A 16,174-nucleotide genomic window follows, 5' to 3' on the forward strand; every position below is an offset into this window, starting at 1 on the left:
TGTATAATAAAGCTTGTACTGCAAAAAAATATTTTTCATCGAAAAGTCATATACTACAAAATGGACAAGTGCTGAAATCGCATAGTTACATACGTTGTGCAACCGCAAAAGCAATACTGGAGTATCAACGTTTTCCACTGTATAATAAAGCTTGTACTGCAAAAAAATATTTTTCATCGAAAAGTCATATACTGCAAAATGGACAAGTGCTGAAATCGCATAGTTACATACGTTGTGCAACCGCAAAAGCAATACTGGAGTATCAGCGTTTTCCACTGTATAATAAAGCTTGTACTGCAAAAAAAATATTTTTCATCGAAAATTCATATACTGCAAAATGGACAAGTGCTGAAATCGCATAGTTACATACGTTGTGCAACAGCAAAAGCAATACTGGAATACCAGCGTTTTCCACTGTATAATAAAGCTTGTACTGAAAAAAATTATTTTTTCACAAAAAATCATATACTGCAAAATGGACAAGTGCTGAAATTGCACAGTTACATACGTTGTGCAACCGCAAAAGCAATACTGGAGTATCAGCGTTTTCCACTGTATAATAAAGCTTGTACTGCAAAAAAATATTTTTCATCGAAAAATCATATACTGCAAAATGGACAAGTGCTGAAATCGCACAGTTACATACGTTGTGCAACCGCAAAGGCAATACTGGAGTACCAGCGTTTTCCACTGTAAAATAAAGCTTGTACTGAAAAAAATTATTTTTTATCGAAAAGTCATATACTGCAAAATGGACAAGTACTGAAATCGCACAGTTACATACGTTGTGCAACCGCAAAAGCAATACTGGAGTATCAGCGTTTTCCACTGTATAATAAAGCTTGTACTGAAAAAAATTATTTTTTATCGAAAAGTCATATACTGCAAAATGGACAAGTACTGAAATCGCACAGTTACATACGTTGTGCAACCGCAAAAGCAATACTGGAGTATCAGCGTTTTCCACTGTATAATAAAGCTTGTACTGAAAAAAATTATTTTTTATCGAAAAGTCATACACTGCAAAGTGGACAAGTGCTGAAATCTCATAGTTACATACGTTGTGCAACCGCAAAAGCAATACTGGAGTATCAGCGTTTTCCACTGTATAATAAAGCTTGTACTGCAAAAAAATATTTTTCATCGAAAAGTCATATACTGCAAAATGGACAAGTGCTGAAATCGCATAGTTACATACGTTGTTCAACCGCAAAAGCAATACTGGAGTATCAGCGTTTTCCACTGTACAATAAAGCTTGTACTGCAAAAAAATATTTTTCATCGAAAAGTCATATACTGCAAAATGGACAAGTGCTGAAATTGCACAGTTACATACGTTGTGCAACCGCAAACGCAATACTGGAGTATCAGCGTTTTCCACTGTATAATAAAGCATGTACTGCAAAAATATATTTTTCATCGAAAAATCATATACTGCAAAATGGACAAGTGCTGAAATCGCTCAGTTACATACGTTGTGCAACCGCAAAAGCAATACTGGAGTACCAGCGTTTTCCACTGTATAATAAAGCTTGTACTGAAAAAAATTATTTTGCATCGAAAAGTCATATACTGCAAAATGGACAAGTGCTGAAATCGCACAGTTACATACGTTGTGCAACCGCAAAAGCAATACTGGAGTATCAGCGTTTTCCACTGTATAATCAAACTTGTACTGAAAAAAATTATTTTTTATCGAAAAGTCATACACTGCAAAATGGACAAGTGCTAAAATCTCATAGTTACATACGTTGTTCAACCGCAAAAGCAATACTGGAGTATCAGCGTTTTCCTCTGTACAATAAAGCTTGTACTGCAAAAAAATATTTTTCATCGAAAAGTCATATACTGCAAAATGGACAAGTGCTGAAATTGCACAGTTACATACGTTGTGCAACCGCAAAAGCAATACTGGAGTATCAGCGTTTTCCACTGTATAATAAAGCTTGTACTGCAAAAAAATATTTTTCATCGAAAATTCATATACTGCAAAATGGACAAGTGCTGAAATCGCTCAGTTACATACGTTGTGCAACCGCAAAAGCAATACTGGAGTACCAGCGTTTTCCACTGTATAATAAAGCTTGTACTGAAAAAAATTATTTTGCATCGAAAAGTCATATACTGCAAAATGGACAAGTGCTGAAATCGCACAGTTACATACGTTGTGCAACCACAAAAGCAATACTGGAGTATCAGCGTTTTCCACTGTATAATAAAGCTTGTACTGAAAAAATTTATTTTTTATCGAAAAGTCATACACTGCAAAATGGACAAGTGCTAAAATCTCATAGTTACATACGTTGTGCAACCGCAAAAGCAATACTGGAGTATCAGCGTTTTCCACTGTATAATAAAGCTTGTACTGAAAAAAAATATTTTTTGTCGAAAAGTCATACACTGCAAAATGGACAAGTGCTGAAATCTCATAGTTACATACGTTGTGCAACCGCAAAAGCAATACTGGAGTATCAGCGTTTTCCACTGTATAATAAAGCTTGTACTGAAAAAAATTATTTTTTATGGAAAAGTCATATACTGCAAAATGGACAAGTGCTGAAATCGCATAGTTACATACGTTGTTCAACCGCAAAAGCAATACTGGAGTATCAGCGTTTTCCACTGTACAATAAAGCTTGTACTGCAAAAAAATATTTTTCATCGAAAAGTCATATTCCGCAAAATGGACAAGTGCTGAAATCGCATAGTTACAGACGTTGTGCAACCGCAAAAGCAATACTGGAGTATCAGCGTTTTCCACTGTATAATAAAGCTTGTACTGAAAAAAATTATTTTTTATGGAAAAGTCATATTCCGCAAAATGGACAAGTGCTGAAATCGCATAGTTACATACGTTGTTCAACCGCAAAAGCAATACTGGAGTATCAGCGTTTTCCACTGTATAATAAAGCTTGTACTGCAAAAAAATATTTTTCATCGAAAAGTCATATACTACAAAATGGACAAGTGCTGAAATCGCATAGTTACATACGTTGTGCAACCGCAAAAGCAATACTGGAGTATGAACGTTTTCCACTGTATAATAAAGCTTGTACTGCAAAAAAATATTTTTCATCGAAAAGTCATATACTGCAAAATGGACAAGTGCTGAAATCGCATAGTTACATACGTTGTGCAACCGCAAAAGCAATACTGGAGTATCAGCGTTTTCCACTGTATAATAAAGCTTGTACTGCAAAAAAAATATTTTTCATCGAAAATTCATATACTGCAAAATGGACAAGTGCTGAAATCGCATAGTTACATACGTTGTGCAACAGCAAAAGCAATACTGGAATACCAGCGTTTTCCACTGTATAATAAAGCTTGTACTGAAAAAAATTATTTTTTCACAAAAAATCATATACTGCAAAATGGACAAGTGCTGAAATTGCACAGTTACATACGTTGTGCAACCGCAAAAGCAATACTGGAGTATCAGCGTTTTCCACTGTATAATAAAGCTTGTACTGCAAAAAAATATTTTTCATCGAAAAATCATATACTGCAAAATGGACAAGTGCTGAAATCGCACAGTTACATACGTTGTGCAACCGCAAAGGCAATACTGGAGTACCAGCGTTTTCCACTGTAAAATAAAGCTTGTACTGAAAAAAATTATTTTTTATCGAAAAGTCATATACTGCAAAATGGACAAGTACTGAAATCGCACAGTTACATACGTTGTGCAACCGCAAAAGCAATACTGGAGTATCAGCGTTTTCCACTGTATAATAAAGCTTGTACTGAAAAAAATTATTTTTTATCGAAAAGTCATATACTGCAAAATGGACAAGTACTGAAATCGCACAGTTACATACGTTGTGCAACCGCAAAAGCAATACTGGAGTATCAGCGTTTTCCACTGTATAATAAAGCTTGTACTGAAAAAAATTATTTTTTATCGAAAAGTCATACACTGCAAAGTGGACAAGTGCTGAAATCTCATAGTTACATACGTTGTGCAACCGCAAAAGCAATACTGGAGTATCAGCGTTTTCCACTGTATAATAAAGCTTGTACTGCAAAAAAATATTTTTCATCGAAAAGTCATATACTGCAAAATGGACAAGTGCTGAAATTGCATAGTTACATACTTTGTGCAACCGCAAAAGCAATACTGGAGTATCAGCGTTTTCCACTGAAAAATAAAGCTTGTACTGCAAAAAAATATTTTTCATCGAAAAGTCATATACTGCAAAATGGACAAGTGCTGAAATTGCATAGTTACATACGTTGTTCAACCGCAAAAGCAATACTGGAGTATCAGCGTTTTCCACTGTATAATAAAGCTTGTACTGAAAAAAATTATTTTTTATCGAAAAGTCATACACTGCAAAATGGACAAGTGCTGAAATCTCATAGTTACATACGTTGTGCAACCGCAAAAGCAATGCTGGAGTATCAGCGTTTTCCACTGTATAATAAAGCTTGTACTGCAAAAAAATATTTTTCATCGAAAAGTCATATACTGCAAAATGGACAAGTGCTGAAATCGCATAGTTACATACGTTGTTCAACCGCAAAAGCAATACTGGAGTATCAGCGTTTTCCACTGTACAATAAAGCTTGTACTGCAAAAAAATATTTTTCATCGAAAAGTCATATACTGCAAAATGGACAAGTGCTGAAATTGCACAGTTACATACGTTGTGCAACCGCAAACGCAATACTGGAGTATCAGCGTTTTCCACTGTATAATAAAGCATGTACTGCAAAAATATATTTTTCATCGAAAAATCATATACTGCAAAATGGACAAGTGCTGAAATCGCTCAGTTACATACGTTGTGCAACCGCAAAAGCAATACTGGAGTACCAGCGTTTTCCACTGTATAATAAAGCTTGTACTGAGAAAAATTATTTTGCATCGAAAAGTCATATACTGCAAAATGGACAAGTGCTGAAATCGCACAGTTACATACGTTGTGCAACCGCAAAAGCAATACTGGAGTATCAGCGTTTTCCACTGTATAATAAAACTTGTACTGCAAAAAAATATTTTTCATCGAAAAGTCATATACTGCAAAATGGACAAGTGCTGAAATCGCATAGTTACAGACGTTGTGCAACCGCAAAAGCAATACTGGAGTATCAGCGTTTTCCACGGTATAATAAAGCTTGTACTGCAAAAAAAATATTTTTCATCGAAAATTCATATACTGCAAAATGGACAAGTGCTGAAATTGCATAGTTACATACGTTGTGCAACCGCAAATGCAATACTGGAGTATCAGCGTTTTCCACTGTATAATAAAGCTTGTACAGCAAAAAAATATTTTTCATCGAAAAGTCATATACTGCAAAATGGACAAGTGCTGAAATCGCATAGTTACATACGTTGTGCAACAGCAAAAGCAATACTGGAATACCAGCGTTTTCCACTGTATAATAAAGCTTGTACTGAAAAAAATTATTTTTTCACAAAAAATCATATACTGCAAAATGGACAAGTGCTGAAATTGCACAGTTACATACGTTGTGCAACCGCAAAAGCAATACTGGAGTATCAGCGTTTTCCACTGTATAATAAAGCTTGTACTGCAAAAAAATATTTTTCATCGAAAAATCATATACTGCAAAATGGACAAGTGCTGAAATCGCACAGTTACATACGTTGTGCAACCGCAAAGGCAATACTGGAGTACCAGCGTTTTCCACTGTAAAATAAAGCTTGTACTGAAAAAAATTATTTTTTATCGAAAAGTCATATACTGCAAAATGGACAAGTACTGAAATCGCACAGTTACATACGTTGTGCAACCGCAAAAGCAATACTGGAGTATCAGCGTTTTCCACTGTATAATAAAGCTTGTACTGAAAAAAATTATTTTTTATCGAAAAGTCATACACTGCAAAGTGGACAAGTGCTGAAATCTCATAGTTACATACGTTGTGCAACCGCAAAAGCAATACTGTAGTATCAGCGTTTTCCACTGTATAATAAAGCTTGTACTGCAAAAAAACATTTTTCATCGAAAAGTCATATACTGCAAAATGGACAAGTGCTGAAATTGCATAGTTACATACTTTGTGCAACCGCAAAAGCAATACTGGAGTATCAGCGTTTCCACTGAAAAATAAAGCTTGTACTGCAAAAAAATATTTTTCATCGAAAAGTCATATACTGCAAAATGGACAAGTGCTGAAATTGCATAGTTACATACGTTGTGCAACCGCAAAAGCAATACTGGAGTATCAGCGTTTTCCACTGTATAATAAAGCTTGTACTGAAAAGAATTATTTTTTATCGAAAAGTCATACACTGCAAAATGGACAAGTGCTGAAATCTCATAGTTACATACGTTGTGCAACCGCAAAAGCAATACTGGAGTATCAGCGTTTTCCACTGTATAATAAAGCTTGTACTGCAAAAAAATATTTTTCATCGAAAAGTCATATACTGCAAAATGGACAAGTGCTGAAATCGCATAGTTACATACGTTGTTCAACCGCAAAAGCAATACTGGAGTATCAGCGTTTTCCACTGTACAATAAAGCTTGTACTGCAAAAAAATATTTTTCATCGAAAAGTCATATACTGCAAAATGGACAAGTGCTGAAATTGCACAGTTACATACGTTGTGCAACCGCAAACGCAATACTGGAGTATCAGCGTTTTCCACTGTATAATAAAGCATGTACTGCAAAAATATATTTTTCATCGAAAAATCATATACTGCAAAATGGACAAGTGCTGAAATCGCTCAGTTACATACGTTGTGCAACCGCAAAAGCAATACTGGAGTACCAGCGTTTTCCACTGTATAATAAAGCTTGTACTGAAAAAAATTATTTTGCATCGAAAAGTCATATACTGCAAAATGGACAAGTGCTGAAATCGCACAGTTACATACGTTGTGCAACCGCAAAAGCAATACTGGAGTATCAGCGTTTTCCACTGTATAATCAAACTTGTACTGAAAAAAATTATTTTTTATCGAAAAGTCATACACTGCAAAATGGACAAGTGCTAAAATCTCATAGTTACATACGTTGTTCAACCGCAAAAGCAATACTGGAGTATCAGCGTTTTCCTCTGTACAATAAAGCTTGTACTGCAAAAAAATATTTTTCATCGAAAAGTCATATACTGCAAAATGGACAAGTGCTGAAATTGCACAGTTACATACGTTGTGCAACCGCAAAAGCAATACTGGAGTATCAGCGTTTTCCACTGTATAATAAAGCTTGTACTGCAAAAAAATATTTTTCATCGAAAATTCATATACTGCAAAATGGACAAGTGCTGAAATCGCTCAGTTACATACGTTGTGCAACCGCAAAAGCAATACTGGAGTACCAGCGTTTTCCACTGTATAATAAAGCTTGTACTGAAAAAAATTATTTTGCATCGAAAAGTCATATACTGCAAAATGGACAAGTGCTGAAATCGCACAGTTACATACGTTGTGCAACCACAAAAGCAATACTGGAGTATCAGCGTTTTCCACTGTATAATAAAGCTTGTACTGAAAAAATTTATTTTTTATCGAAAAGTCATACACTGCAAAATGGACAAGTGCTAAAATCTCATAGTTACATACGTTGTGCAACCGCAAAAGCAATACTGGAGTATCAGCGTTTTCCACTGTATAATAAAGCTTGTACTGAAAAAAAATATTTTTTGTCGAAAAGTCATACACTGCAAAATGGACAAGTGCTGAAATCTCATAGTTACATACGTTGTGCAACCGCAAAAGCAATACTGGAGTATCAGCGTTTTCCACTGTATAATAAAGCTTGTACTGCAAAAATATATTTTTCATCGAAAAGTCATATACTGCAAAATGGACAAGTGCTGAAATCGCATAGTTACATACGTTGTGCAACCGCAAAAGCAATACTGGAGTATCAGCGTTTTCCACTGTATAACAAAGCTTGTACTGCAAAAAAATATTTTTCATCGAAAAGTCGTATACTGCAAAATGGACAAGTGCTGAAATCGCATAGTTACATACGTTGTGCAACCGCAAAAGCAATACTGGAGTACCAGCGTTTTCCACTGTATAATAAAGCATGTACTGAAAAAAATTATTTTTCATCGAAAAGTCATATACTGCAAAATGGACAAGTGCTGAAATCGCATAGTTACATACGTTGTGCAACCGCAAAAGCAATACTGGAGTATCAGCATTTTCCACTGTATCATAAAGCTTGTACTGAAAAAAATTATTTTTTGTCGAAAAGTCATACACTGCAAAATGGACAAGTGCTGAAATCTCATAGTTACATACGTTGTGCAACCGCAAAAGCAATACTGGAGTATCAGCGTTTTCCACTGTATAATAAAGCTGGTACTGCAAAAAAATATTTTTCATCGAAAAGTCATATACTGCATAATGGACAAGTGCTGAAATTGCATAGTTACATACTTTGTGCAACCGCAAAAGCAATACTGGAGTATCAGCGTTTTCCACTGAAAAATAAAGCTTGTACTGCAAAAAAATATTTTTCATCGAAAAGTCATATACTGCAAAATGGACAAGTGCTGAAATCGCATAGTTACATAGGTTGTTCAACCGCAAAAGCAATACTGGAGTATCAGCGTTTTCCACTGTATAATAAAGCTTGTACTGCAAAAAAATATTTTTCATCGAAAAGTCATATACTGCAAAATGGACAAGTGCTGAAATCGCATAGTTACATACGTTGTGCAACCGCAAAAGCAATACTGGAGTATCAGCGCTTTCCACTGTATAATAAAGCTTGTACTGCAAAAAAATATTTTTCATCGAAAAGTCATATACTGCAAAATGGACAAGTGCTGAAATCGCATAGTTACATAGGTTGTTCAACCGCAAAAGCAATACTGGAGTATCAGCGTTTTCCACTGTATAATAAAGCTTGTACTGCAAAAAAATATTTTTCATCGAAAAATCATATACTGCAAAATGGACAAGTGCTGAAATCGCTCAGTTACATACGTTGTGCAACCGCAAAAGCAGTACTGGAGTATCAGCGTTTTCCACTGTATAATAAAGCTTGTACTGCAAAAAAATATTTTTCATCGAAAAGTCATATACTGCAAAATGGACAAGTGCTGAAATCGCATAGTTACATACGTTGTGCAACCGCAAAAGCAATACTGGAGTACCAGCGTTTTCCACTGCATAATAAAGCTTGTACTGAAAAAAAATATTTTTTATCGAAAAGTCATATACTGATAAATGAACAAGTGCTGAAATCGCATAGTTACATACGTTGTGCAACCGCAAACGCAATACTGGAGTACCAGCGTTTTCCACTGTATAATAAAGCTTGTACTGAAAAAAAAATATTTTTTATCGAAAAGTCATATACTGCAAAATGGACAAGTGCTGAAATCGCATAGTTACATACTGTTACATCGTAAATCTACTGTCTCCCCAAATGGTAAATTTCTGTATAAATAGCGCCTCCACGTGGAGAAATTCTCCCCTCGTGTTCGGCAAGTTTGCTGACAACTGTAGTTAGTTTCGTGGGTCTACGAATCTTGTGTTATTTGTTTTGCAGGAAATTTAAGTTAATTATTCTTAACAAGTTAAGTAACCTGTTTTTATTGCTGTGAACATCAAGTCTCACAGTAATTAGTGACCCAGTTGTTTTCGGTAAGTGTTGTTTTATTTGCATGTGTGTTTATGTCAATAGCCATTGTCTTGAATTGTCAAACCTGGTTTAAAGTGTACTTTGTTTGTTACTTGCAGTTCGACTTGAATGCTCGTTGAAAATTATCTGTTTAAAGTCCTGGTCAAAACGTTTCGGTAAGAATGTTTTATCTTTGAAACCGGCATTTTTCTATCGTACTCCTGGCCCAATATTTCATTTAGAAAACCGTCCGCCTAATCCCGTGAAGTACATCTCGCTAATTGAAGCCAACAAGGGCTTTGTTAATACAATAAACTGTTGGAATTTTGTTGGATATTAGTGGGAAGAAGCCTGTAGTTGGGACCTGGCAGGCGCGTTTTTGAATCTACGTAGAAGCACCAGAGTGGACGTCTGTGCCCACCAGGAGCACTGAAGTAGGCGTTACATTCGAAGTTTTCGAAACGTTTGCAAAACAAACGTTTTTGATTTAAAGTGAAGCTATGCCTGGAAGTGAAGGAGGTCAATCCTTTTCATCACCAATATGTAGGCACCAAGTAGTGCTGAAAAAACATGCTGCACCATCAATGATCCAACTGAAGCATGACAAAGAATTACTGAATGACTGGTATAAGACTGCTGAAAATGCAATCATGTACAAAGATATTTCATTGGTTAATTCTGTTTCAAAACGTATTGAAGAAGTTTCAACTCGCTTGATAAACACATACTCTAAGCTTTTAGAGTGGGTACCATCAGGTGAAAGGCATGATGACTTTCAACTACAGTTACAGGAAGTCATTCAATGTAAGAAGGAAATGGAAGCAAGAATTGGTCAGTTTCAAACGAATTTCAAAATTCAGGTTGGAGAGAACATTGATGTTAGTTCTTCGTCATTCGTTACATCTCCAGTTGCTGTTCGTACTTTTCCGGCTGTGCAACAGGCCCGAAGTGCGAGGACGAGCTCTTCCAAGTCTACCCATTTTTCAAGAAGCTCTACAAAGACACAGGGAAGTACATCATCCAGTGTAAAGCGGTTGGAAGCAAAGGTTCGTCTTGAAAAGGCTCAAGTGAGATCACGGCATGTTGAGAAAACACAACAAATTGAACATGAAAAACAACAACTTGAACATGAAAAACAAAAACTTGAAGCTCAAAGGCAAACACTAGCAGCACAGTGTGAAATTGAAGAAGCTGAAGCAGAAGTTAAAATTTGGGAGGCAGCTTCTAATGTGTCTCTAGATGATGGGAAAATGAGATCAAATGAAACCGATATTCCAAAACTTTTTCATAATGGTCTTGCTGAAGAAAATGAAGTTCTATTGTTGAAGCCCTGCAAGTCCAAGTACACCTCTCCGCTGGACAAAGCTGACCCAGCAAACCCATCTAAAGCAGAAACTGTACAACCTGAAAGTGCTGTTGTGCGTGGAATAATGGCTGCAGTTGGTGATGCAATGTCTACACCAAAAACAGATTCACTGAAATTTCATGGAGAACCAATGGATTATTGGCCATTTATCAGAAGTTTCGAAGCCACTATTGAAAAGAAGGCACCTTCTGATCGAGTAAAGATGAACTATCTAATGAATTATTGCAAAGGAAAAGCTTACTCATTAATTGAGCATTGTACAGTTATGCCACCTGAATTGGGATATGCTCAAGCTCAAAGCATTCTATATGACAATTTCGGAAAACCATACATAGTGTCAAGAGCCTTTGTTCGCCAACTTACAAGTGGTCCAAATCTCAAACCAGATGATTCTGATGGTTTGCAGCAGTTTGCTACTTCACTGCGCAAATGTCTTTTGATTTTGAAAGGCTTGGGAAATTTTAGTGATCTGAACACCACTGACAGGTTGGTTGAGTTGGTATTGAAGTTACCATACAACTCACAGAATTTGTGGAAACGTCGTGCGGCTACTATTCTCCGAGAAAAGGGTGAAGAAGCAAATTTCCAGCATTTAGTGGAGTTTGTTGAAGAAGAAGCAGAGGTTGCCAACACTGTTTTTGCAAAACTGCTGGTACCTCGCAAAAGAGAAGAAAGGAAGCCCCAGGACAAGCCACCCAAGAAGAGTTCTGTTCACACAGTTGTAACCAAGGCGAATAGAGCGCCCACACAGACCAGGTTTACAAAATCAGTTTCGAAGTGCTTGTTCTGCAGCCAAAGTCACTCCTTCGTTGACTGCCCTAGTTTGAAGAAAAAATCTGTTTCAGAAAGAGCCAACTGGTTTCGTGAGAAGTATTTATGTTTCAATTGCCTAAATCCTGGTCACATTGCAAAGCAGTGCAAAGAAGCTGTTACTTGTTCTGTAGAAGGTTGTGGAAGAAAGCACCATGCATTATTGCATTTGCCCACAAGAAGTGCATCAGCTATAAGAAATCCTGATGCAAGAAATGTAAGTTCATCTGTAAGTGATGTGCCTTGTACAGGGAAGGTTTGTTGCAACACATCAAAGAATGGAAGGAGTGCATATATGAGTGTCCTACCTGTAAAGTTTGTTGCCAATGGCAGAGAATTCGAGTCCTATGCCTTTCTTGACATTGGGTCCGATGCTACGTTTTGTCATACAAAGCTAATCGAAAAACTTGGTTTAAAGGGAAAGTTCAAACGCATTCAAATGGATACACTTGGGCGGAGGCCAAAGATGCTAGAAGGAATTGGTGTTGATTTACAAGTGGTATCCATGGATGGTAATGAAGTCATCAACATTGAAGAAGCCATGTCCGTGGATCATATTCCAGTAAGTCCATACTCCTACCCAACTGACGAGGATCTACAAAGCTTGCCTCATCTAAAAGGTCTTGAGATGCCAAAGGTTGACAGTGAGGAAATTATGCTGTTAATTGGTACCGATACACCGTATGCTCATCGCACCCTGGAGATTCGAACTGGAGGGAAAAAGGAGCCATTTGCTGCGAGAACTCCACTGGGGTGGTCGTTGATTGGTCCATCACCAGATAAAGGGTATGTGCAAGCCAATCGAATCAGAACATTGGAACTGGATCAAAGAATACAAAGGTCATGGTACCAAGATTTTTGTGAAGAACCTGGAGATTTGCAATTCCCCACATCTAAGGAAGACAGAAAGGTTTTAAAGTTTATGAAGGAAGAAGTTAAACATGTGGATGGACATTTTGTCCTACCTTTACCCAAGAGGAATAGCGTAAAATTACCTGGAGACAATTTAGTTTCAGCGCAAAAAAGATTGCTGTATTTGCAAAAGCGCTTGCAAAAGGATGACTTCCTTTGCAAAGGATATGTGGAAAGAATTCAAGAGTACATAGACAAAGGATATGCTGAACAGGTGCCAACTGAAGAACTACAAACAAGTGACCCCACGTGGTACCTTCCTCACCATCCAGTTTATCACCCACATAAACCAGACAAAGTCAGAGTCGTCTTTGATTGCGCTGCAACACAAAAAGGTGTGTCCTTAAACGATAGTCTCATGCAGGGTCCTGACCTTGTTAACAGTCTGGTCAGTGTGCTAACCCGCTTCCGAAAGAATCAAATTGCAATTGTTGGTGATGTGGAAGCTATGTTCCACCAAGTTAGAGTAAAGAAGAGTGATTCAAATTTACTGAGGTTTTTATGGTGGCCTGAAGGTGATCTCACAAAGAAGCCAACAGTTCACCGAATGTTAGTCCACATATTTGGAGCCACCTCATCCCCATGTATGGCTACATTCTGTTTGAAGCACACCACTGAGGAATTTGGACATGAGTTTGACAAACATGTGTCTGAAATAGTGAAGCACAATTTTTATGTAGATGATTGTTTAGCATCTGCACCTACTGAAGAGGAAGCAATTAAGACTGTTTTCCAACTTTGTAAATTGCTACAAAGGGGAGGTTTTCGTCTCACAAAGTGGATTTCAAACAGCCAAGCAGTTTTGGACCGGATCCCTGAAACTGAAATAGCAAAATCAATGAAAGATATCAGCCCGAAAGAAAGTGTCAAGGAAAGAGTGCTGGGCGTGTATTGGAATGTATTTGAGGACAAGTTTGGGTTTCGAACAAGAAGCTATATTGACGAACAAAGACTTACCAGAAGAAGACTATTGTCGGTCATTAATTCCCTATATGATCCTCTTGGTTTTGCAGCACCTGTTGTTTTAGTTGCAAAAAGAATTCAGCAAGAAGTTATTCAGTTGAAGTTGGGCTGGGATGACACAATCCCAGAATTCCTGTCCGAAAAGTGGAAAAAATGGTGTGGTCAGCTGCCTGAACTTAAGCAGCTTTTATTGCTAAGATGTTTGAACCCACCAGATTTTGGAAGAGTGATTGAACGCCAAATCCACCATTTCTGTGATGCATCTGTAAATGGTTATGGATTTGTTACTTACCTTCGACAAGAGGATGAGAATCATTGTGTATATTGTTCTTTTCTGTGTGGAAAATCTAAGGTCACTCCACCAAAAAGTGAAAGCATTCCCAGATTGGAACTTGTTGCAGCTGTTCTTGCTGTTAAAGCTGACAAGTGGTTACATGAACACTTGGACTATCCTGATTGTAAATCTACATTTTGGACTGACTCAAGTGCTGTTCTTTTTAGCATTTCAAATGAGAGAAAGCGTTTTTCCACATTTGTGGCAAATCGTTTATCAAAAATACATCAGCAAACTACCACATCCCAATGGAGGCATGTAGGAACCAAGCAGAATCCGGCTGATGAAGCATCACGAGGAATTTCAGAGAAGAAGCTGCTTGGATCAAGTTTATGGCTCAAGGGTCCGAGATTTTTACAGAAGCATGAAAGTTCTTGGCCATGTAACCCTGCCCTTAAGGAATGTGTACCAGACGAATTTAAGCCAATTGAAGTAAAAAAGTCAATGGCAACTTGCTGTTCTACAATCAATCCTGTTGACACTTTAATAAACAGGTTTTCGTCATTGTTTAAGTTGAAGAAGGCAGTAGCCTGGATATTGCGGTACAAACTCTACCTGCATTCGAAGAAAACTGTTCAGAAGGGAAAACTGACTGTTGAAGAGATTTTACAGGCAGAGCTGGAATTGGTGAAGTATGTCCAAAGGTCAGCGTTTCCAATTGCATTTGAAGCTCTGTCGAATTTAGGCACAAAAGGGTCGTCGCTGGTTGAAGAAGTCTAACCAAACGAAGTGCTTAAACAAGTTAAACCCGCAACTGATAAGCGGTGTCCTTCGACTTGGAGGAAGATTGGACAACGCACCCATTCCTTTTGAATCCAGACATCCCATCATCTTACCAAGTAATCACCATTTGACAAAGCTAATTATTACGCATTACCACGAGCAAGGCGGTCATTCAGGGACTGCACATACATGGACGGCGATCCGCCAGAAGTACTGGATTGTCAAGGGTGGTGCAGCTGTCCGTCGTGCTCTCGTTCACTGTATACCTTGCCGCAAACGCAACGTGCCTCGCAGTCAGCAACTGATGGCAGATCTACCACCAGCACGCTTGAAGCCGAACGAGCCACCATTCTCGTACACCGGAATCGATTTTTTCGGTCCCTTTTTAGTGAAGCGCGGCCGCAGCGAAGTAAAGAGATATGGCTGCATTTTTACCTGCATGACGATGCGTGCCGTGCATATCGAAGTTGCCGAAGATTTGTCAACCGACTCGTTCATAAACGCCTTGAGAAGATTTATTGCCCGAAGAGGAAAGCCAGTTGAAATTTATAGCGACAATGGAACGAATTTTGTGGGAGCAGAGCGTGTTTTACGCGAAGCCCTGGAGGAGCTGAACAAGGAGAAGCTGGAAGCTCATCTTCAACAGAAAGGAATAAAATGGGCGTTTAATCCCCCAGCAGCAAGTCACATGGGCGGCATATGGGAGAGATTAATCCGTTCCATACGAAAAATCCTGAACTCGATGCTACACAAGTCCCCGATTATTAGTGAAGATACCCTACGTACGTTGATGGTGGAAGTTGAAAATATACTCAACTCCAGACCGTTGACGCCCGTTACGTTTAGTCCAAGCAACGACGTTCCTTTGACACCCAATCACATTCTGTTACAGAAGCCAAGCCCTATTATGGCACCTGGGCAATTTGACGAAAAGGACAACTACACCCGCCGTCGCTGGCGCCAAGTGCAGTTCTTAGCTGACGAATTTTGGAGACGATGGACCAATGAGTACTTGCCAACCATCGCTTTGCGGCAAAAGTGGCCAGACAGAAGAAAAAATATCGAAGTCGGCGATATTGTTCTCGTTGTTAACGAATCTATGCCCCGTCGAGGCTGGGACCTTGGTCGAGTTATAAATACCTATCCGGACAAACATGGAGTTGTCAGACAAGTCGACGTCAAAACGAAATCAAACATAATCAAAAGGCCAATTGCAAAGTTGTGCCTTGTTTTCGAGGCTAGCGGTTCCCAAGTGCATTCGACAGGCTCCGACAACTAGTCGTCGACTACTAGTATTGAGCGTGGTGCTCTAAATTGAAGGAAGACATGAAGAAATGAACGCTATGCTGTTGAGCTAACACCCACGCATGTTTATTCATACAGACTTTGCTGCAACTAGCCAATTGAAATTGGCAAATTTTTCGTCTCCGTAACTTGTGTGATTTACGATGTTATTTTTGTTTGTGAATTGGAAATGTACTCTTCTGAGCCGTACATTT

General features: G+C 38.0%; 1 protein-coding gene across 1 annotated transcript; it reads left to right on the top strand.

Moving 5' to 3' along the window:
• The first annotated feature begins 10,067 nt into the window (after positions 1-10,067).
• Positions 10,068-15,954, top strand: LOC145907104 (uncharacterized). The gene is made up of 3 exons (XM_082994540.1): positions 10,068-10,645; positions 10,724-14,579; positions 14,638-15,954. The coding sequence occupies exons 1-3, from the start codon at positions 10,068-10,070 to the stop codon at positions 15,952-15,954; spliced, it is 5,751 nt and encodes a 1,916-aa protein (XP_082850666.1).
• The last annotated feature ends 220 nt before the right edge of the window (positions 15,955-16,174 follow it).

The sequence above is a fragment of the Ascidia mentula genome, chromosome 6, assembly GCF_947561715.1.
Source record: "Ascidia mentula chromosome 6, kaAscMent1.1, whole genome shotgun sequence".
Classification (NCBI taxonomy): domain Eukaryota; kingdom Metazoa; phylum Chordata; class Ascidiacea; order Phlebobranchia; family Ascidiidae; genus Ascidia; species Ascidia mentula.

Excerpts from the sequence above, each read along its gene's own strand:
- LOC145907104 (XM_082994540.1), top strand. The coding sequence starts at position 10,068 with ATGCCTGGAAGTGAAGGAGGTCAATCCTTTTCATCACCAATATGTAGG. Across the intron at positions 10,646-10,723 it reads AAGGCTCAAGTGAGATCACG|GCAAACACTAGCAGCACAGT; the intron begins GCATGTTGAGAA and ends TGAAGCTCAAAG. Across the intron at positions 14,580-14,637 it reads TACAGGCAGAGCTGGAATTG|GCACAAAAGGGTCGTCGCTG; the intron begins GTGAAGTATGTC and ends TGTCGAATTTAG.